Source organism: Amphibalanus amphitrite, unplaced genomic scaffold (assembly GCF_019059575.1).
Source record: "Amphibalanus amphitrite isolate SeventyFive unplaced genomic scaffold, NRLGWU_Aamphi_draft 000327F_arrow, whole genome shotgun sequence".
NCBI classification, from domain to species: Eukaryota; Metazoa; Arthropoda; class Thecostraca; order Balanomorpha; family Balanidae; genus Amphibalanus; species Amphibalanus amphitrite.
In genome coordinates, this window is record NW_024881822.1 from 32,345 (window position 1) to 52,592 (window position 20,248).

At 48.9% G+C, this 20,248-nt stretch overlaps 2 protein-coding genes across 3 annotated transcripts in view; one reads left to right on the plus strand and one right to left on the minus strand.

Moving 5' to 3' along the window:
• LOC122388588 overlaps positions 1-11,621 on the minus strand; it is a 31,319-nt gene extending 19,698 nt beyond the window's left edge. The window contains exon 1 of the mRNA XM_043379776.1: positions 11,178-11,621. Within this exon, the coding sequence (XP_043235711.1) occupies positions 11,178-11,225 (48 nt within the window). The 5' untranslated portion in view covers positions 11,226-11,621. The remainder of the gene's footprint in view (positions 1-11,177) is intronic.
• A 3,029-nt stretch (positions 11,622-14,650) lies between these two features.
• Positions 14,651-16,931, plus strand: LOC122388593. Of its 2 annotated transcripts, none has more exons than XM_043379784.1 (2): positions 14,651-14,897; positions 15,429-16,931. In XM_043379784.1, the coding sequence occupies exons 1-2, from the start codon at positions 14,782-14,784 to the stop codon at positions 16,624-16,626; spliced, it is 1,314 nt and encodes a 437-aa protein (XP_043235719.1). In that variant the 5' UTR covers positions 14,651-14,781; the 3' UTR covers positions 16,627-16,931. The 2 variants fall into 2 exon arrangements, with proteins under 2 accessions (XP_043235719.1, XP_043235720.1); XM_043379785.1 differs by having other exon boundaries at positions 14,744-14,784; positions 15,429-16,925.
• The last annotated feature ends 3,317 nt before the right edge of the window (positions 16,932-20,248 follow it).

Sequence of the window (20,248 nt, forward strand, 5' to 3'; positions counted from 1 at the left end):
CTGTCGACCAGAAAAAATATTGTGAACTGTGTTTGATCGTAACTCGTAAACAATCACCGAAGTCCCGAAACCAATTGGTATAGGTTCAAGTTCAAAGATCAGATAAACAGTAATCGTTGTGTTCCACCAAATGCCTACCGAGATTTCAGCGTCCGACACGTCATACGGTACAGCCTATCTACAGGCGTTTGATGTGTTATGCGGTACAGCCTAACTATAGGCGTCGACTGCTATTGCCATCTAGCGACAGGAATGTCGCTAGATGGCCCTGAATGGCCCTGAATGCATCGAAGTCAAAACCATGTCACTCACTCTAAAGCGAAATCCTGTGCAATATGTATACACAGTTAGAGGGACTGTCTTAGAAAAGCTGGACACGATGCGTGATCTCGGTGTTATGTTAGATAGTAAGCTAACTTTTACCCCACATGTCGACAGTGTTGTTTCCAAGGCCCGCCGTGCGTTAGGCGTTCTTATGCGATCATTTCAGCTGTGTCACAGACAGAACGGACTCCTGAATGAGAAGGCTATTATGGCCGCGTACACTGCCAACGTGCGCTCTATCTTAGAATATGGATCGCAGATATGGGCCGGAGCAGCGAGTACACACCTAGATAGAATAGAACGTGTCCAGCACAAGTTCCTTTTATGGTTAGCACATCGCACAGCGACCGGACGACAAGCGAGGGATTTGTCGTATGATGCGCTGTTGGACTTGTTTAAACTGCAGACGCTTGCATCTCGTCGACAGCAACATGACATTGTCTTTTTACATAACATTATCCAGGGTAGATGTGACTCGATGTATCTTTTGGGCCGTTTCTCTATTCGTGTACCATCCAGAAGCACTCGCTACCGTGCTGCTTTTTTCGAGCCTGTCGCCAGAGTGAATACTATTAAAAACGGCATGTTTTGTAGATTACCCAGACTCACCAATGTTTTTCTTGCACGCTGCCCTACCGTTGATATGTTCTGCGACGGCAAGGCGACGATTATCGCACGACTAGCCAGGTGCCTGACAAGTGACCATCTGTAATGTTGTGACGCATATTTATTTATTTACTGTTTGTGTTTTATCTACTCGACTTTGCCTATCATTGGGAATATGTCCTGTTGGCAATAAACTGAATAAATACAAAATACAAATACAAATGTAAGCAGCTGGTATATTGGCATGCCGTACAGGCATACCTTCTTACGCTGGGTTACCGTTCGACTTCATGCAGCACCTTATGATGTGTTGGTGAGGTTAAGTTTCAACAACGACTCATGTTTTTGTGTGCCACATCTTTGGCTCTGCAGGACCTGGAAATATTCTACCACACGACGACGCTATCTCGCCAGCTTCTTCTCGGTTGCCGCCGGCGTCACTCGCATCTCTCTAGCGATCGCCCGTCACTGTCAATTTGCGAGAAATACGACCGCTGCGATGATGCCTCGGCGCAGACAGTTAACGTCAAACTTCTATACTAATGACCTCGTAAGTCGGCGCGCAAAAGAGGACGGCGCGCCAAAAAACGTCGCCGCTCGCGCATTCCGTGCACCATCGGCCACGCATCCACCACTGGTGCGTCAAAACAGCGCACTAAATTCGCCCCGATTATGCGTAATAGGTCAGCTTTACGGCTGTAAAAACACGGCCCGGTGACAGGCGACGGTGACGGAGAGCGTCTGGGTGAGGTGAGTGGGCTGCAATCTGAATGGACTTATCGCTGGATCATGACTCACTGTGATTCAGATGTGGGCTGTACTGCGGTTTTCATATGATTAATGCTTACCCGACAGTGAGTGAGAGTGCTGGTTTATTTGTGGCTTTTATGCATGTGCTTGAATATGGTCACTTTTACTACAACGGTCAGCTGGGTTTCTTTGCTAGTGCGATTCAAGCTAACTAGTTACATGACAAGTGTCACATCGCTTCAGCTATAGACGCATCTATCGTCGTTCTATACATTCATGGACAGACAGCACGGCATTCACATAACCCAGTTCCACACGATCCACTCAGTGCCTGTGAGATCTGCTACGTCCAATTTTGCGACCAGCTCGGACCAATTCCAGCTCCCATAAGCGCACACATACTTGGTGCCGTTTCCGTGCGAAATATTCGCCGAAACGCACTGCCACAGAGCGGTGTCGGCTCGTCGTGAATACATTAGCGCCGCACAGGCGGCTGGAAGGGAGACTATAGCACGCAGCGGCCATGCGCCGACACGCGCCGCTCCGCTTTAGGCCAAAACTGTTCCTCTTCTGGCCAGAGAGGTGGGAGAGTGTGTGTAGCGAGTGGGCTCTCTGTTGAGAACAGGCTACATTGTTCGATCTCACAAGTTTAATTTGAACTGTCTCCTGATAATATTACGCTTTATTTTCCCTCCCCTAGTAATTAAACGCTTTACCTGTTAACCGCAAATGCACCTCTCAGGTTTCCATTTGAGAGAAGTGTGCAAGTTCAAATGTTCTCTCTGCAGCTTTCACTTCCTATTTCTATTCTTCCACCATCGTTCTATGCATAAATCAAGTGTCTCACACGTCAGAGACGTTGCTGCTTAGTCACTCTCACAAATCATCAGCTGCGAGAAGGTTACTGAGCTAACTTCAGTTGGCGGATTAGCGCGCCGCACGGCATCCATTCATCTCACGCGGGGACAGACGGTCCGCTAATGTTTCTGCCGTCCAATTCGTCACTGTCCTGTCGCGGCGCTCTGGAGTCGGTCCCGGTGTGGTGTCAGCGCGGCCCAGACGTGCCAGCCGCCCCCACCAGCCGTCCGGAAGTGGCTGTGACCCGGGCTGACCTGATCCGCTCGCGCTGCGCCCTCCCGCCCCTCTCACCATCCGCCGCTTGGTCTCGTACAGAAATAGTCCGTCAGCCGTCACCTGCCCTCCTCTCCCGGTGTGAGAGGGAGGGTCTTCTCGGGCTTCTCAGTTCTCCCCTGATCTCGCAGAGGGGCTGGCCGGTCGGAGTCTGCCAGTCTGCCCTCTCTCCCCCGTCTCCCTCCCCTCCGTCAGATCCTCTCTCCACTGTCTGGAAAGGTGATCCGACACCGGTGGACAGACGAGACTCGGCGTGGCGCCATCAGGAGCCGACCTAACCGGGAAGCGGAGGGCGGCACGCACGTTTTCCTACCGCTTCGAGTGGCGGCACCGGCTGCTGATGAATATCACAGCCGTCAGCGACAGAGACAGACAACGCCAGAAGTAGCGGCAGCCGGACGGCGGCAGCGGCGGAGGCGGCGAGGAGTGAATGAGGCGACTCAGATAACGCGGTCTCAGAGGGATCACGGCGATCTCTTCAGGAGACGGAGAGCGGTGTCGGTTATCGATGGATAACATAGACATTGGATGTCACGGCCTGAGATGGACGTGACACTCAGAGACAGGCGACACAGACGTCGCAGTAGTGCTGGACGAGCCTGCAGGAGAGACAAGATAGGCGCCTGGCCCTCGACTGCAACAAAACACTACACCACGTCTATGGAAGGAGACAGCAGATTCGTCCAGGCACGAGTCCTGCAGCGAAGAGGTCACGCCTGGAATAGACGGCCCATGAAGTTTAACGGCCCGCAGCCCGCCAGCTGCACCGTGCTCATTTTGTCGGCAGACAACTCCAACACGACCATTCCTCGGGGGATTATCGGGTGGCTCATTATAAAATTAATTGGGGGAAAACCACCCGCCTGCCCGGTGATGCCGGCAGAATAATAGCCAATCAAGAAGCAAGCAATGTTCTCAAGGTGCTGGTTAGGGAGCCGCAATACATAATAATGCCATGTAGTGGCACCTTGGGTGGCGAGGTAACGAGGTAACATAGTGCGCTCCAGACAGACAATATACGATAGCTGTGAATGCCGACAAATTCTTGAAAACTAGAGGCATGAACTCGTCGCATATGGCGCCATGCACTCTTGACGTCGCATCAGCGAGATTGCAAAGCCCTCCACGACACGTGTCTGGCTATTTTAGTTTCATTTACAGCCTACGTCACCCCAGCGGAATCAGTTATGCCCCGGCACGTCACTTGAAGCCGCGGGAGGCGTCACTCGCCGCTCAATGACTCCTCCACCGCGAGTCCAATGTGCCATCTCAGACTGGAATTACTGCATCGCTAAAAGTTGAGCGCGTTGCCGCCGCCCCCAGAGATGGCCGATCTGATTGGCTTGTTTCTGCGCCGCCCCAAGTCGGTGTAATAACGGAACGACCGACCACCTGATATAGTGGTCATAAATCGCCGGCCGGTTCGCGTCCGACACCCTTTACGGCGCCGGTGACTGTCTGCGGTGAGCGGACTCAGAAGGAGGGCTGTCTCCCCTATATGTGTGTCCCCGTTCTCCACCAGATCTCACCGAGATAAGGTGGCTGGGAGCTGGGGAGCGAGGAGAGACCAGCAGAACGCGGCGCCTCTGTGACTGTCCACTGTCCAGTGACGGCGGTTTTTGCTGTACTTGACGTAATTTGCTGTACCCGACCGACTTGCCGCTGATGCTGTGTCCACTTGAGACATAGGCGGCGGAACGGGGAGGGCACCGGGCCCCCCTTTGCTTTTGGCATTTTAACATTAGCCCTATGGGCGTTGCATGGAAAGAATGGGACCAAAAGTCGGCAGTGCCCCCCTTTGAGGGTGTTCCGCCGCTACTGACTTGAGAGTAGCAAAGTTCGTTGGGCCACGGCCCAGTCCCGGCTGGGTAATCCACAGCCCTATCCCTGGCTCTTTGCAGTCCCGCCTATCCCGCCCGACACCGCGATGAGGTGAATCAGACCAGCGGTCGCTGACAGGCAGCGGTGTCGCGGTCTGAAACATGACTCGGCCTGCAGCCTGGTCTCGGCGGCAGCCGTCCACAGATAGCCAGCCTGAAATGGCCACCGGAGCGGTGACACGACACGGACCCGACAGCAGCCGTGCAGCCGTGCAGTGATGGACGGCGCCCGGCGTGGGAGGGTAATTTAGTCATCTACACCCACGGACTGCAGTTTCATTGTGCACTGATTCCACTCAGTCAATTACTGGACAACCACAGCAGGCGTGTGGCTGCGACGGCTGCAAGGATTTCAACAATATTATCAGCATACTAATCTGGTCATTCTTTCTCATTGGTCTGACAGGAAGCGATCGGATCCATGTTCCCCAAATGCGCATAAATTAATATTGATGCCGATGCAAAGGATAAACTATATAAAGGAGACGTAAGCCCGCCAATATGCTCATGCAAGCTATAATTCTATCAGAACAATAAGACCAAACAGCATAAATCAAATCCAATACCGTTGCTCAAGACATACCTACCACGGCAGTGTGCACAGCCTTTTAGCAGTTAAACCCACTCAATCTGTCAGTCGCCGCCCTAGCCGCGGGCCTTTTGGCGGAGACGCTGCTTCCCACATCAATGGAACGGCAAGACCTCGCCCGGGGAGTCACACGAGGCCCCGGCGGCCGAGCCGACGGACAATGGACGCTGTTCGACTTGTACTGTCCGCGGTACTGGGTCGCTGCAGCCGAGCCGACATGTGCAGGTGCGAGGTGAGAATTTAGTGCAGCTGTGGTAACATGGGTGTAGCGCCGCGCGTGGGAGGCCACAGCGGGCGTCCGCGTGGACAGGCGAACAGGCGGAACAGAGACAGTCGGACGGATAGACGGGGGATAGACGAACAGAAAGACAGGCGGGTGGGTGGGTGGATGGGTGGACAAACGGACGGATAGAAGGAAGGATGAATCGAAGGACGGGCAGACGGACAGACGGTACCGACGGACGGACGAACGGACGAGCGGAAAAGTTGGACAGACGAACGGAAGAACGGACGGAACGGATCGGCAAGCAGGTGGACAAAACGAACAGACGAACAGACTATCCGACGCACTGCCCTGTCCCGCCTACTGGTCGGACGGGCTGCACCTCTGCCGGTCCTACCTGCACGGTGCACGGTGCAGCGGTGCGGCGTTCCGGTGCCTGGTGCGAACAGTAAATCACGCACTCCCCACGGTGTGTAATCACAGACACTAACGACCACATCGGCGGGCGGTGAGGTGCGTGCCAATTCACACCAGGCGGGGCGGCACCCGCGGCGGGAGTTCGACAGGCCAGAGACAGCACGCGGCTGCCCGCGGCGTGATTGGGTCGTTGGGACGTAATGCACGGCGATTTCACGCACTAATGAGAGGACTCACACATTTGATATGTGATTTAAAGGTAGTGTGCCAGCTTTCTTGGACCGTATGGAGTTAATGGCCCAGATAAGGAGAACCGGATTTTTAGAACTTATCCATACCTTCAAAACTCATGGAAACGTCTTAAATTCTTCAAATTTTGAGTACCCCAGTGCGAAATTCGCCCCGACGGGTTGTCGGTCGTACCCCAACCACATTTCACACCACTATGAACAATAAATGCACACACTGAAATCGCTATTACCGATAGGCTCATCCAATCAAGTTTCGATAAACCCGTTCATCATCATCTCCGGCGGTTTCGAACACGCCTGTTAGGTGGCTTCTGATGCTCGTCGAGGTCGGAATTTCCAAATACGCGTGGTGCGTCGGGCCGCGCGCTCTGACTTCGGCCAAGAAAAATGCGTCAGCTGATCATTGTCATTTCTGCCACTTGCGTGTGGTGAAATGGGGTCATAACTTATAAGACGGCTTTTTCATATCAATTATTTTACATAAAATCATATTTCAAACCATAAATAATGTTCGACAGCCAAATAAAAGAAACAATACCAATACGGGCTTACAGTTTAAGGCTCGACATTGTGTTGTCTACGATTAGACAGCTGATAACTCATTCCCGTACGTCGTATGGTCGTAACACTATAATGACCTTTGCTTATTGTCACAAGTGCGCCGCATTCGCGATTGTTGCCCGACGCCTGTTTGCAGGTGAGCCCACTACAGTTGTTATACATATCTAAAAACCGAAAAACTTTTAGGCGAAAAAGGCACTATTCCAGGCCCATTTTTGATTTTTTTTTGCGATATTAGGTAAAAACAGAAGCTTCTTATCTTAGGAAAAATAAAATGGGAAATCTTTCAAAGGTGGCACACTACCTTTAACTACAGTCTCAGAGAAAAATGTGACAGTTCTATTACATGTCCACCCACATTTCGGAGTTGCGAGTGACATGTGATGTTGAGACCAGACATTAAAAGCAGCACAGAGCGCCAGCAGCTGCTCCAGACTGAAATGTAAGAATGACGATGAATTGTTTTCCAGTGAAATCGCTATGCAATATTCAGGTCGGGATGGATGAGAGGATGAGAGGACATATTCTGTGATTCTAGACATTTCCCCATATCTTGCAACACATGAGGCGACATTCTATTTTGCCTACGGATACAATTTTGAGAACCAAGCAAAACGTTCTAACAAAATTATGGACAGACGAAAAAGCAAATATCCTAGTTTTCGGTTGCGCCTCAACTATTCCTGACTATCATTATAACGTTATTTTAGTAACTTATCCCGCGCGGGGCTGGGGGGGTAAATTTTACCCCCCCTCGCGAATATTTGCAATATCTCAAAAACGGCGGCGCGCAGCGCCGCCAAACTTTCAGTACCTTTTCTTACATCAATTTGACACGTTCTCTGAAAATTTGAGCGAAATCCGTCGGAAAATTTTTGAGAAATTGACGTTTTAGTGACGTCATGTTCGCCATTTTCGCCTCAAAAACGGCAAAAGTTCAAACGCCGCTAACATCTTCATTTTTAAAGGAATCAAGACGTAACAAAAAAGGATATACGTAGTTTTACTTTGTCTATCAAATGGCTATCTCGGTTTTTTGAAAATTTATGATTTTGGCCCAAATTTTTTTTTCAAAAAACTGACTTTTTTTGGGAAAATAGCTATAAAATCCAAAATTTTGAGTGTATCGAAAAAACCGGAATATATGTCAGAGAAGTGGTCTATGTGCACCTACATACCAGGTTTTAGAAGAATCGGTTCAAAAATGTGGGAGTTATTCAAAATTGTATGACGTCACGACACACACAATTTTTGAAAAATGACTTTTTTGGAAGTTCTAAACCTCGTACGGAAACAAAAATAGCACCATTCGATTCGCCGTGAAAAACTGCATCAGATAGACACCTTTTTAGGCCTTAACAACCAACTTCAAAATTTGACCTCACTTGACCTGACCTTGACCTGACCTCGACCTGAAATTCATCTAGAGGTGGTCCATATCACTTATTGAGTGTGCCTATTGAATTCTATAAGTAAAATGACCCATAAAACATGTGTCGCTTATGCCCTTTTCTATATTTTGTTTTTGGTGACCTGACCTGACCTGACCTGACCTTGACCTTGACCTCTGAATGATATTGTATGCAACGAATATTGTCTTGGTAGCCTAAGAACACGTTTTGGGCGATCAGTCTCAGTCCATGACTCCATTCTTCGGCAACTACGGTGCAAGGCCGATACTGTAGGAACTTGCAATTTGTACCCTTGACCTGACCTTGACCTTGACCTCAAACTTAAAATTAAGTACATGTTTTTAGTTGTTCGTGATGAGATCTTTCGATTGGCGTTTGAATTTTCCAAATCGGACCATCAGTTCGGGAGATAACAGGGGGGGGGGGTAAAATTTACCCCCCCCCCAGCCCCGCGCGTTCGGCTGGAGACCCCAGCCCCGCGCGGGTTATACGATTGCACAGTTATGCAAACCTCATGCCGTTTGAAGTAACAGCTAACCGTCTCGCCACATGCCATTTACCAGAAGTTCTACCGCCCCGCGGCTCGGACAATCCGATTGCCTCTGAGTTGTTTGCTTTCACAGCAACTTCAAACAAAGGCTGATTGTGCGAACCTGTCACCTTAAAAGCTTCTGCTCATCGGCTCTTTGTTGAGAAAATCATCCTCGCACGTGCGCCATTCCACCTGACAGGCGTGTGTTTTCCGACGCTTCATTTTCCCTCTCCGCTGCGGCACGTGCCGGCCAATGCGCCGCACCAGCTGCAGCGGGCCTCTGGAAACTAGGTAACTACAGCGCTTGTGTCTCCTGAGTTTCCCAACATTCGCTCCTGAGTGCTGTCTTCCTCTTCTAGGAGCAAAGTCCTGTCTTCCAGCGCGTCTCTCAGGCGTCTCTCTAATGCCTCCCTCATGTCTCAGGCGTCTCTCCAGCGTCTCTCTCGGCGTCTCTCTGGCATCTTTTCTGGTCTCTCACCACATTCCGCGTCTCTGCGGACAGCCGGGCGGTCACTGCCGACAGTCCCTGGACAGCCCGTCTGTTTGCAGCCCAGTTGAGGTCCATTCCGAGGGACGGGTCCCGTGGCCGCTGCGACGGACGGGCGTCTCCAGCGTTGTTTGTTTTTCGGTCGCCGCTGGCGCGCCTGGGGGCTCCGTTTCGACAGGCCGGCCGAGCGAGGCCGCGCTGGAGGACGCTAGCACGTGGCAGGGTGCGGAGACCGAGCGGGAGCGGGGGCGAGTGCAAGATCTGATATATCTCGCATGCACAGGCGCACAGGTGTCTGGTTACCTGAGTCTCTGTGCAGCGTGCATGGGTAGAGTTTCAGTGAGTCTCACCATGGTGCTTTTTGATGGGAGTTTACATTTGATATGATATTGATAATTGATTCATCTAACTTTTAAGCAAAACAGGTCATGTTTTTATAACCTTACACAAAATAACGTAGAACATAATGCATACTCTGAACGATAGCTCCAGTGGACGCAGAACGATGCCTATGCCTGCACAAAGACATAATTGCCTCTGAGCTCATTGCTTAGCCGCAAATTACGTTTGTTCTCATTATGTTCTCCACCGATGACAGTAAGGGCAATTGCATCCACATTATAACTCGCACTTATCGCTCTGAGGTACGTACTCTAATAAAGACAAATGTTCCCTCTACCTCCACATATCACTAATGGTAATTCGAATAATGATACGTTTCTTGGTGATACGGGAAGGCGTCTTTTCAATGACGTATAGTCCATGCTCCAGACTTGTATTTTTCGTACAAGATAGTGAAAAGCATGGAGCCCTATACATTTAATTCTTGTCGCAAAAACTTTTCCGAATGAAGCGGTCCATTCCAGAAAAAAAACGAATTTTGATTGAACCGCATAGGAAAGATATACAAAATGAGCAGGTTAGGATTGTTCGATTTCATTTAAATGTCATTTACAGATTTTTGCGATAACCGAATGTTTGTGCTCGCTGGCCAAAAAAGCAATATTCTTTAGCATTGTTTCTATAGAAAAACAAACACGAGTTATCGGTAGTTTTAGAAAAATATGCAAAAGCTCAGTAAAAAAATTAGACAACAGAAAAAAGTTTGAGCAGAGTTACCCTAAATACGGTTCATTCGCCAACAAAACAGCCATCGTACACCCGAAGCATTATCTGTTCACTTTTTCCAGCTTCTATTCTTAGCTCATGTTTCTTCGCCGGATAATTTACGCCGAGCCGTCAGCCTGAACTCACACAAACACGCTTCTCATTTAGATGGTCTCACTCTCACACGAGTGGCTACGAATTCGCTGGAAAGTAGCGTTAATTATTCTGGCTTCTTCGCATCGTAATAGGCGTACGACAGTTGATTTCTCAAGAGAGTCGCTTTTACTTGTGGAAGCGTAGTAGCTGCTTTTGGGAGAAGATTTGTGAAAGGTGTGCGATACTTGAGGGATTGCCAAAGCAGCGAATGCCATTTATTACCCCCTCCCCCCATGTTGCACTAGCCAGCGCAGGTTAGAGTGTAGGCGCTTATACTTTTTCACTCGTTCCATTTTACTCTCAAACCACCATGGGTAATGCCAATTGAGATAGTAGCACTAGCGTTATCATGCCTGTTTGATCCAGGTACGCAATGGCACCTGAGTAAATGCGGTAAATTACTATGCACGCTGTACAACAGTGACAAAGAAACGTTTCCGCAAAACTTTGCACATGGCGACAAACGGGTCACGCAGGTTGATGACATTTAAACGTGTTATACGGATTATGTTGAATCGGTGTCTAGTTTCCCCTGCATAATAGAGTCGAATCATCAGTCTTTGTAAACGCAGATGGATTACGCCCTTATTTGGTGAGTGATTTTACCTAATTCTACCGCAGTGACTAATACCCACCTTGCGGTTTTACTATCGTCTTAAAGCTGCTTTCTAAAATGCCTGCAAACGTTGAAGTAGAATGTTACGCTCTGTCATATAATTATTTTTTTCAGCCCTAACCATTCCGCACTCACCACAGCCCGGTCGCCGGCCCGCCGGTCGTCTATGCTCCGCTCCTGCATGGCTGGCTCCTGTGCCGCTCAGGGAGGGCTCCGCTCCACCCCGTCCCAGCTCGTGCCTCGGTAACCAGCACAGAGAGCTCACACAGACACAGGAGCTGCAGAGCTGCACTGACGAGCTCCCGTCACAGAATGTGCCCTTCACAGCGGCGGCAGACGTCACCGTTTTCGCTCCGGGCCGCGCCGCGCAGCCCGGCACCCAGCGACCCGCGCATCACACAACTCAACACAGCACGGCCGTCACAGCTCGACACAGCACACAGCTCCAGCGGCCTCCACACCCGCAGCGCGGCCGGCCACCTGCACAGACACCGGTGAGGGGGAGCGTCACGCACCCCTCCTCGAGCTCTGCTCTCACGCGACTGGCGCCGACCGGCGAGGGAGCTGTGGTCGAGCCGAGCGACCGCCGGGCCGGGCGACCGAGCGACCGAGCCGCTGAGCCGACCAGCTGGTAGCCCGCGCATGCGCAGTACGAGCCGCTCAGGTGACTGACCCAGTCGGCACCGGCGCTACGGCCCAAAGCTCGATTTAATTACCTCGGATCACCTCAGTAAGTGCGATATTGTGGTTTTGAGTGGACGGCCCTGACATAAGCGGATTTTCTTAGTTTGATCCAACAGGCGTCAATGAAAAGCATTCCTCACTGTACGAGTAGTCAGCCTAATAAGCGGTAATTAGGTATGTTGCACTAACCGTCATTTTATTCATCAGACTAACCATATATTATATATGTAGTCCAGAACTGAAGTGAACAAGCACTTTTTGGATATCGCCGATTCGCTGAGAATGCCTAGTGATTTTGCCCATAAGCCTGTCTCCCCATTTGCATCTTTATTTTACTGTATAGAAATGTACATTAAAAAGTGTCAAAACCATGGTGACTTGACTAACTCAAGACTCTTTTGCATAAGCATTTCATTGTGCCTTGTTTGTTCTCGTCGTACAGCCTCATTTACCACCCGGGTACTGTTGTAAGCATCACATAATGTTCTGTATGGCTGGCCTTGCAAGTGAGATAAGAAGTTTGCATTGCGCGGCTTGGCAACAGCAACGCATGAATAACGTTTTTGATTTATTCTAAAATATATAACGGAAATGAGCCGCAATTTGCTAAATTACGGTGCGCCTTGGTTTAATAACTCAGGTTGAAATGGCCCCAAAGCTCAACGATTCCGAATTCTGGCCATATTTATGGCACCTCAGCTCAATGGGAATATCTGTCGAAATGAGTCTCATTCATTTCTTATCTGGGGCTCGGCTGAGTTTGTACTCGTAGATTGGGTTCTATCCCACACAAACAGCCAAACACCAGCGCCAGAGCTGCAGATATAACGCTGAAAGCCTCTGTGGAATAGAGCGCCCAAAACGAACGAAATGACGGCCCGATAACGGCATTCAGCGAGTGAGTGGCTCCCCAGTTTTTGTGTGCTATAGAAACTAGTTTTCGAGGGAAAATAAAATCGGTGTCAAAGTATTTGAGATGTTGTGTTACTTTGCGCAGCTATAGAACAAAATTGGGCAGACTAGCTATATGTAAGTTGTAGTGCTAAAAGGTTGAGGTAGCATTGCTCTTTGGTATGAATTAGCAGCAACACGCGATATTAGACCGAAAGCGTCAATGGCTCAAATTAGGTATCTTCATGCAACAACGAGGCATACTTGGGTGCATCCTTCGTTTCAATTCGGTCTACTGGACGTTTGGCTATATAATGAGCCATCGTTTGAATGGAACAGCCCATCGAAATGCATTTTCCGTGAACAGATCCAGCGCACTTTTGTTTGCCATTGTCTAAAACAAACATGGCAGCTGACAAAAATAAGCACATTCTTTGCTGTCGGCGCCATAAAAGTCTGTTGTTCTACCTTGGCCATCACTTCATCACTACGTCAGCAGGTGCGGACAAAACCCCAGACACTGAAACTGCCACGCCGATTTTCACAGTTCAGCCCTCGTCTCACCAAACGGCGCATCAGCTCGGAAAAACAAAACAGCTTTTTGTGCCGGTGGCCTCGCCCGTGCCGTTTCCAAGTGGCGCGGCCGGCAGCTGCGCCACGTGTCTCCGTGCGCCACGATCGTGACTCGGTTGGCGGCGCGCGGCGAGCAGCGGCGCTCCTGGCAGCGAGGTCGTTTGATCAGCTGTGGCCGACTGGAGATGAGCGCGGCACGCGGCGGGCTGTTTTTCCACGGCGGGGTGTGGCTGAACTGCTGGTGAGAGAGGAATGGCCGAGTGATGTCTTTTGAAAGTGCTTTCGTGACTCGGTATTGGTCATTTTGGAAGGCTGAGAATGGGCTGAACAAAACATAAGGTTGCGTGCACCTATAGAGATAAAGACAAAGAGTATCGCAGTATGAAACCACCGATGATTTCATCTCTCATTCAAAATTCGTCATGAAATTACAACTTGACAAAACACTCACAATGCGTCACATTTAGGGAATGCCACACACGATGGGAAAGCCACATCATTCATGTATATTTTCAGACCGCTCAATGTGCATGCCAACAGCTGCATGCGCTTCCATTAGTCAGCGATTACGTGGAATGAGTGGCGGCTCCGGCGGCTGCCATTTCCCATTCGCTCCATGCAGTGTGGCGTGCAGCCGTGCTCACCGCCCGCCCATTTACCGGCGTGGCGTGGATGTTTTACGCCGTCCGTCCGCCGGCTTTGTCATGCAGCGCTCGTCGGCTCCTCTCACGAGCGCCATGGCACCGCGGCGACCGAGAAGACAAATTGTCACTGTCTGCCGCCCTAAACTGGCCGCGTGGCTAACGCTGAATTATTAGCCGCATCCGGGGCCGGCGCGCTGCGGGGCGGCGCGGCAGACGGGCGCGTCCCCTCGCCCCCGGGGCTGGCCGCCCGCAGCTGGGCCGCCCGCCGCCGCCGCCGCCAGACCCGCAGGGACCGGCCGTCTGCTTTAGATCACATTAAAGCAAATGGAAACACGGGCCGCCCGGCTTTCGCGGGCCATTTGACATCTGTTCATATGGGGCGAGAGGAGCTCCCGTCCTCACGGAACAGCGCGCCGCGCGGACACTGCGGCTGGCGACCGAGTCCCGTCCGAAATTCGAGGAGGACGGAGGACAGACTAGCTCGCAGATGGACTGCTTTTAGTGCTCGCAGATTGACTGGTTATAGGGCTGTTAAGTGATGACGTCACGGTTCCAACAGCTGACTGCGCTAATGTTGTAGAGATAGGCCAAACGATTCATAACTAAAATGCAAGAATTTGGGGACGTTTACCGATGTTATGTCATGTTTCAATAATGGAAATGGTATTAAGTTGTCATTTTGGTCGACTTAAATGCATTTATATTCATTGATTTGCACAAAAAACATGATTTTTTTTGCACGGCTGCTAAATTAAAAAAACTTGTGCGATTTTGGCGCAGAATAGACATTGCGCCATTACGTTTATAACACGGGCACCAATGGGCAAATGTACTAGCTGTGAATAGGTAGTGAATTGGAGTGGGTTATTAATTAGATATATTGTGTTTCTCAGACCTCAGGTCAGCTATCACAAGACGCACGCTTGTTTTAAGCTTTGAACATCGAGATGGTGAATTGCTGTGTCCCAGGCTGTACGAACCGGTCAGGGGACAAAAACAAATATGCGTTCTACAGGTTTCCCAGCAACAAACTGATCCGTCAACGCTACATTCGTGCGATAAGGTTAGTAAGAATTTTGAGAATCAGCATATTTTACACGTCAAGCTTTCATAAATCCCATCATAAATCTTTTCCATAAATCATGCAAGGGAAATATGGCATCTTACCTTTTAATAAAACATCAAATTATTGTTAACTATTTCTATAAAAGCTATAAAAGTGTATATAATATCAGATAATGAAAAATATTTATTTTTGGCATCATTACGGAATGATTCACAAGGTTAACTCGGAGCCTTGATCGTCAATCACTTGTGCATGGTGTGTAGGTACTCCATAAATAGCAGTAACAGTAGTCATAGCACAAATATATTTACCAAGTCTGTTGTATGTTTTGGATATGAACATTGAAACATTTACATTTTGTAACATTCAAATTGAAAATTATTAATAAACTGACAAGCTTCATTTCAGAAACAATCGCACGAACCTGTTTTTGTGGATATTTTCTACTTGAAGGGCTTGTAACTTGCGTCATCCTAATCATGCATGCCTAATCTAAATCATCATGAAATCCCTTTTTTTCTGTTGCAGGAGGGAGAACTTCACCCCTACCGAACACACAAGGATCTGTTCGTGGCACTTCCCTAATGGCAAAAAAGCAGGTCCAGTGAGGTTTCCATGGAATGAAGGGAAGCGGATCAACTTGCCTGATGATACCAGACCCCATCACTCTTCTCCTGGAAACAGAAGACAAGATGCAGCTGTGGAAATGGAAGATGCTGTCCTTGGACCACCTGTGCATAGTGAGGCCATGTTGTCTGCCGAGAACGAGCTTCTCAAACAGCATATCAAACGACTTGAAACTGCAGCAGCTTATCAGCAGCAGAGGTTCTGCTACAACCAGATTAGCCATAGTGAACAGCTAGTAACTTACTATACTAGTTTGAGCAGAGCAATGTTTGAAACCCTAGTCACATATGTGAGCATGTGTGATTTTACATACCACACCTTCAAGGTCACAACGATGACATTAGAGGACCAAATTCTCCTGGTGTTGATGAAACTGCGACACAACTTTGGGCACACAGATCTAAGCGTGAGATTTAACAAGAGTGTAGCCACCGTTACAAATGTCTTCAGGACATTTGTGTCCATCTTCGCTGAGGCTCTGTTCAAGCCTATTTTTGGGAAGGGAATGCCTAGTAGAGAAAAGAATTCTCAATCTATGCCAGCATCGTTCAGGAAGTTCAGGCACTGCAGGACGACACTTGATTGCACAGAAATTAGGATTCAGCGACCTGATAGCTGTGAGGGCCGCTCAAGCACCTACAGTGCTTACAAAGCTGCCAACACCTTCAAGGTCATGGTTGGGGTGGCACCCAATGGCACTGTGAACTTTGTCAGTGACGTTTACGGCGGCAATGCCTCTGACAAGCACATCGTGGAGACTAGCGGCCTGTTGGAGCAGCTAACCACAGGCGACCTTATCCTGGCTGACAAAGGTTTTCCTATCAAGGACATTGTACCTGATGGCGTCACCGTCAACACACCTGCGTATCTATTTCAGCCTCAGTTCACCAAGCAAGAGGTGATGCACAACAGGGAAGTTGCCGAAGCCCGCGTGCACGTTGAGCGCGCGATTCAGCGGCTGAAGTATTACACCATTTTAGATGGCATACCCCACCAGTATAGGAATATGATAGACAATATAGTTCGTGTCTGTGCCTTCCTCACCACCGCCCAGAGCCCTATCATAAGCCACGAGAAACTTAGCAACATGTCCTCTTAAGCCGGGTAGCAAACTGCGCGTTATTAGTGGTGTCACCCTGTTAGATGCAACGTTTGCGTAGTTGTCAATTGAAGTAAGTCAGTAGCATTGTCTGTGTTTTTCTCACCAACGCCCGGAGTACTATCGCGGGAAACTGTGCATTTTGTCCTAAACTGGTTTGCGAACTGTTTGATATGTTAATATCTTCACTGTCTGATGAAACACTTCTTGAGTTATAGCTGTCATGGAAGTATGATAATCTGGAAATTGTTTCAGCTGTGCGCTGTGGTACGCGACATTTACTTGTCAATAAAACTGTCCACAAACTTGTATGTTTATTATTTGCATTATTTACACACAGTTTGACGTTTGAAAGTGAAACACGACAACCAGCCTGGCGCGCACCTGTACAGTGACACACATTTACTTACGCACCTGTACATTACACACAGTTTGACGTTTGAAAGTGAAACACGACAACCAGCCTGGCGCGCACCTGTACAGTGACACACATTACATCACAGTGGCAAATCTCATATCGCCCAGCAGGCATGAGCCCTGCAGGTTAAGCGGACCCGATGATGCTCGGCACCATGTGGACCCTATAGAACTGTTTTAGGAGTTCTAGGTTTACAGTCCATGAATCGCTTCTGGCGATGGTAACGATGTGTAAGTCACGAGTCGTCCAGACAACAAAGTCACACTTGGTGAAGCCACTTAACCACATCTGGCCCTGTACCTGGTGGAAGTAATCGTGATCTTCTTTAAGATTCAGGTTTTCGTCCAAGAAAAACTTTCCATCTGCTTGCACGGCTTCCTGGATCGTTCGACACCTGTGTGTCCACGGACACTTCACCTCTAGGAGTGTGTCCCCCATCACACCATCTGGAGAGGCTCCAAGCATACCATCTTCAGAGAGAAAAATCCCATTCTCTTCCACCTTTTTTCCAGTGCGATTTTCATACGCTCGCTTTGCAGCTGCTTCGTGGGTTCGTCCCCATTTTACTGCTGCACTGCCGGATGGGTCATAGCCACCAAGGAGCCTTTTGAATAGTGACTTTGGGTATCTTCCTCTGGCAATTGCCTTCAAGACGAGGCCGAAGTTGCTCGATGTCAGCCTTCCCTTTCTAGCAACAAACCACTTGGGGTTTTTGACCTGACCACTGGTCACCCTCTGCACCTCTGCAATCTCTTCCTTTGAAAGAGACAGCATTGCTAAAAGGAAGTGGGACTTGTCAGCTGATGCATGAAACTCAGCACTAGTTAGGATGCTGTCGATGTCTGGTACCTTCTCTTCTGGGGAAGGCTGAGACTCTGGAGCCAACAGCCATGCCAGCCCACATGGCTGCTCCCTCACCTGATCATACAGCCATGCCAGTTGGTCCTCTTTGACAGAGCTCACCAGCAAAGAACTGTCTTCCTGGGGGAACATCTCCTTTGCTTTCAACATTGTCGCGTTGCTGGATCCTCGGTTCCATTGACACTGCCGATCAGTCTGCGACCAGTTCTTCTGTGCATACAGAAGGATGGCAGCCATGTGGGAGCACCGATGCTGACCATTTGGGCATGTGCAGCTTCCATCCACTGGCTTCTTGTTCTCGACAGTGACCTGAAACACAGAATAACAACAATTTACACCTTTGCAGCAGGTAATCAGCAAGCCTTATTCAGATTTTTATTAAATACCTGCATGATATTTTTCTAACACATTAGTTCAAACCATATTCAATTAATATCAAAGTGGACGTTTCACTCAAATGAAATGTTTATCATGAAAATAAGTTCACAAAAATGAGAAGGTTGTAGGTTGTAGGAAGTAGATTGTAGGTCAGCTTACGTATCTTTGGTTAGGTGTTTTGATTTGGTTAGCAAAATGCATTCTGGGGCATATGGCAGCTCGTGCTACGTCTGCTACCGTGGCATCTCAATTTTCCTATTCAGCTTTTGCTAAGGTAAAATAATGCAAGATGCCTGTCACATGGGGATAATATAAAGAACTATGGAGTATGTAGACTCGAATGGAAATATATAATGAAATGTTTCTGTAATTATTACCTCTGGACTCTGGTCATGTTCACTCAATACTTTTGCCACATTCACCTCATTCTCAATTGCAGTTGCAATTTTGTTCCCACATTCATGCCACGATTTCATGAAAGCAGATTTCATAAAGTACTTCAAATGCCTATCACAAGCATGAAGAAATACTCACTTGAACATCATAGGTCCTTTTCTTCATGCTGGCCTCAACAGAAGCCACAATGTATTTGCCATCCTGCAGGGCAATGGATCGGATTTTGCCACCATCCAATGCTCTTTCACCCTTCTCAATCACACTGGACATAGTTTGAAAAAAATCACCTATGGCTGCAACACTAACGAAGGCCATGATAGCTCATACCATGCCCAAACACGTCAAACACAGCCTGCAGCCCAGAAACGTGCAAATGTCCGTAACGTAATATTGTTTTCACGTGGTTTTCACCAAATGTCACATATGCGCCACAAATGCTGACACCATTGTGAATTTAGTAGCCTCACATTTCTTTGGGCTTTTTCAGCCAAATTTCGATGAAACTTGAAGCAAATCAATTTCAGAAATGTTATTCATCCATCTAAGTTTCCAAAGAAATTCCAAATCAGGGTCGGACAATTTTTGAATCGCCACAATACACCTTTCTAGATAATCCCCTATCTCTACAGCATTAGCGCAGTCAGCTGTTGGAACCGTGACGTCACACTTAACAGCCCTATAGTGCTGGTAGATGGACTGACTATGATGTTTGGAGATGGACTGGCTATAGGGTGATTGGAGATGGACTAGTTAGGGCGGTCGGATATGACCTGGCTATATGGTGTTGGGAGATGGACTGGTTAGGGTGATTGGAGATGGACTGGCTAACTCGTAAATGGCTTGGCTACGATGTTTGGAGATGGGGTGATTATTGGTTCACCACAGACAGCCGTAGATGAGTGCTGCACGCACAGCACCGCTGCAGACAAACGGGTGATGTTGCGTGCCGGGGAAATGGAGCCAGAGGAATGTCGATGTGTCGATTGACTGTCGGTAGTGGGACAGGTGGTAATATCAATACCAGCTGTGGTGCTCACTCATGCGCACACAACCATCACGAACTGGAATTATACGTCCGGGAAACTGAATCGCAGCTGTCGGAAAAGAGCTGAAAATAACCGATATTTTGTGATCGAACATAGAGGTGACTATTGATGAGAGTGGCGAAAAAATGCCGCATAGATGTTCTTTCTTTCTTGCACTGCGCAGAATGACGCTGCCTCTGAGCCCTGTGTCACGGACTGCCCCCCCCCCCTCCCCCCGCCTCGAGGTGGCACTCCGCTGTAAGTCGCGGTCTGTTTTCGCTGATAGGACGCGACTGGGTGTGCTAAGTCGCGACGACAGCCGTCCAGCCTGCGGCGGCGCGTTATATTTTGATGAGACAGACGTGTTGGTTTTGACAGGTCGTTTGTCAAAACTACAGGAGATCCGACCGTTCCGGACAGCAAAGCTGCACGCCACGGCGGTCGGCGAACAACGAAGAACAACTTTGACCCGTGTATTGTGTGCCACAATCGGCGTGTATAATTTAGTTGTGTGTATCCTACACCGGTTTTAGACAAGAGGGTG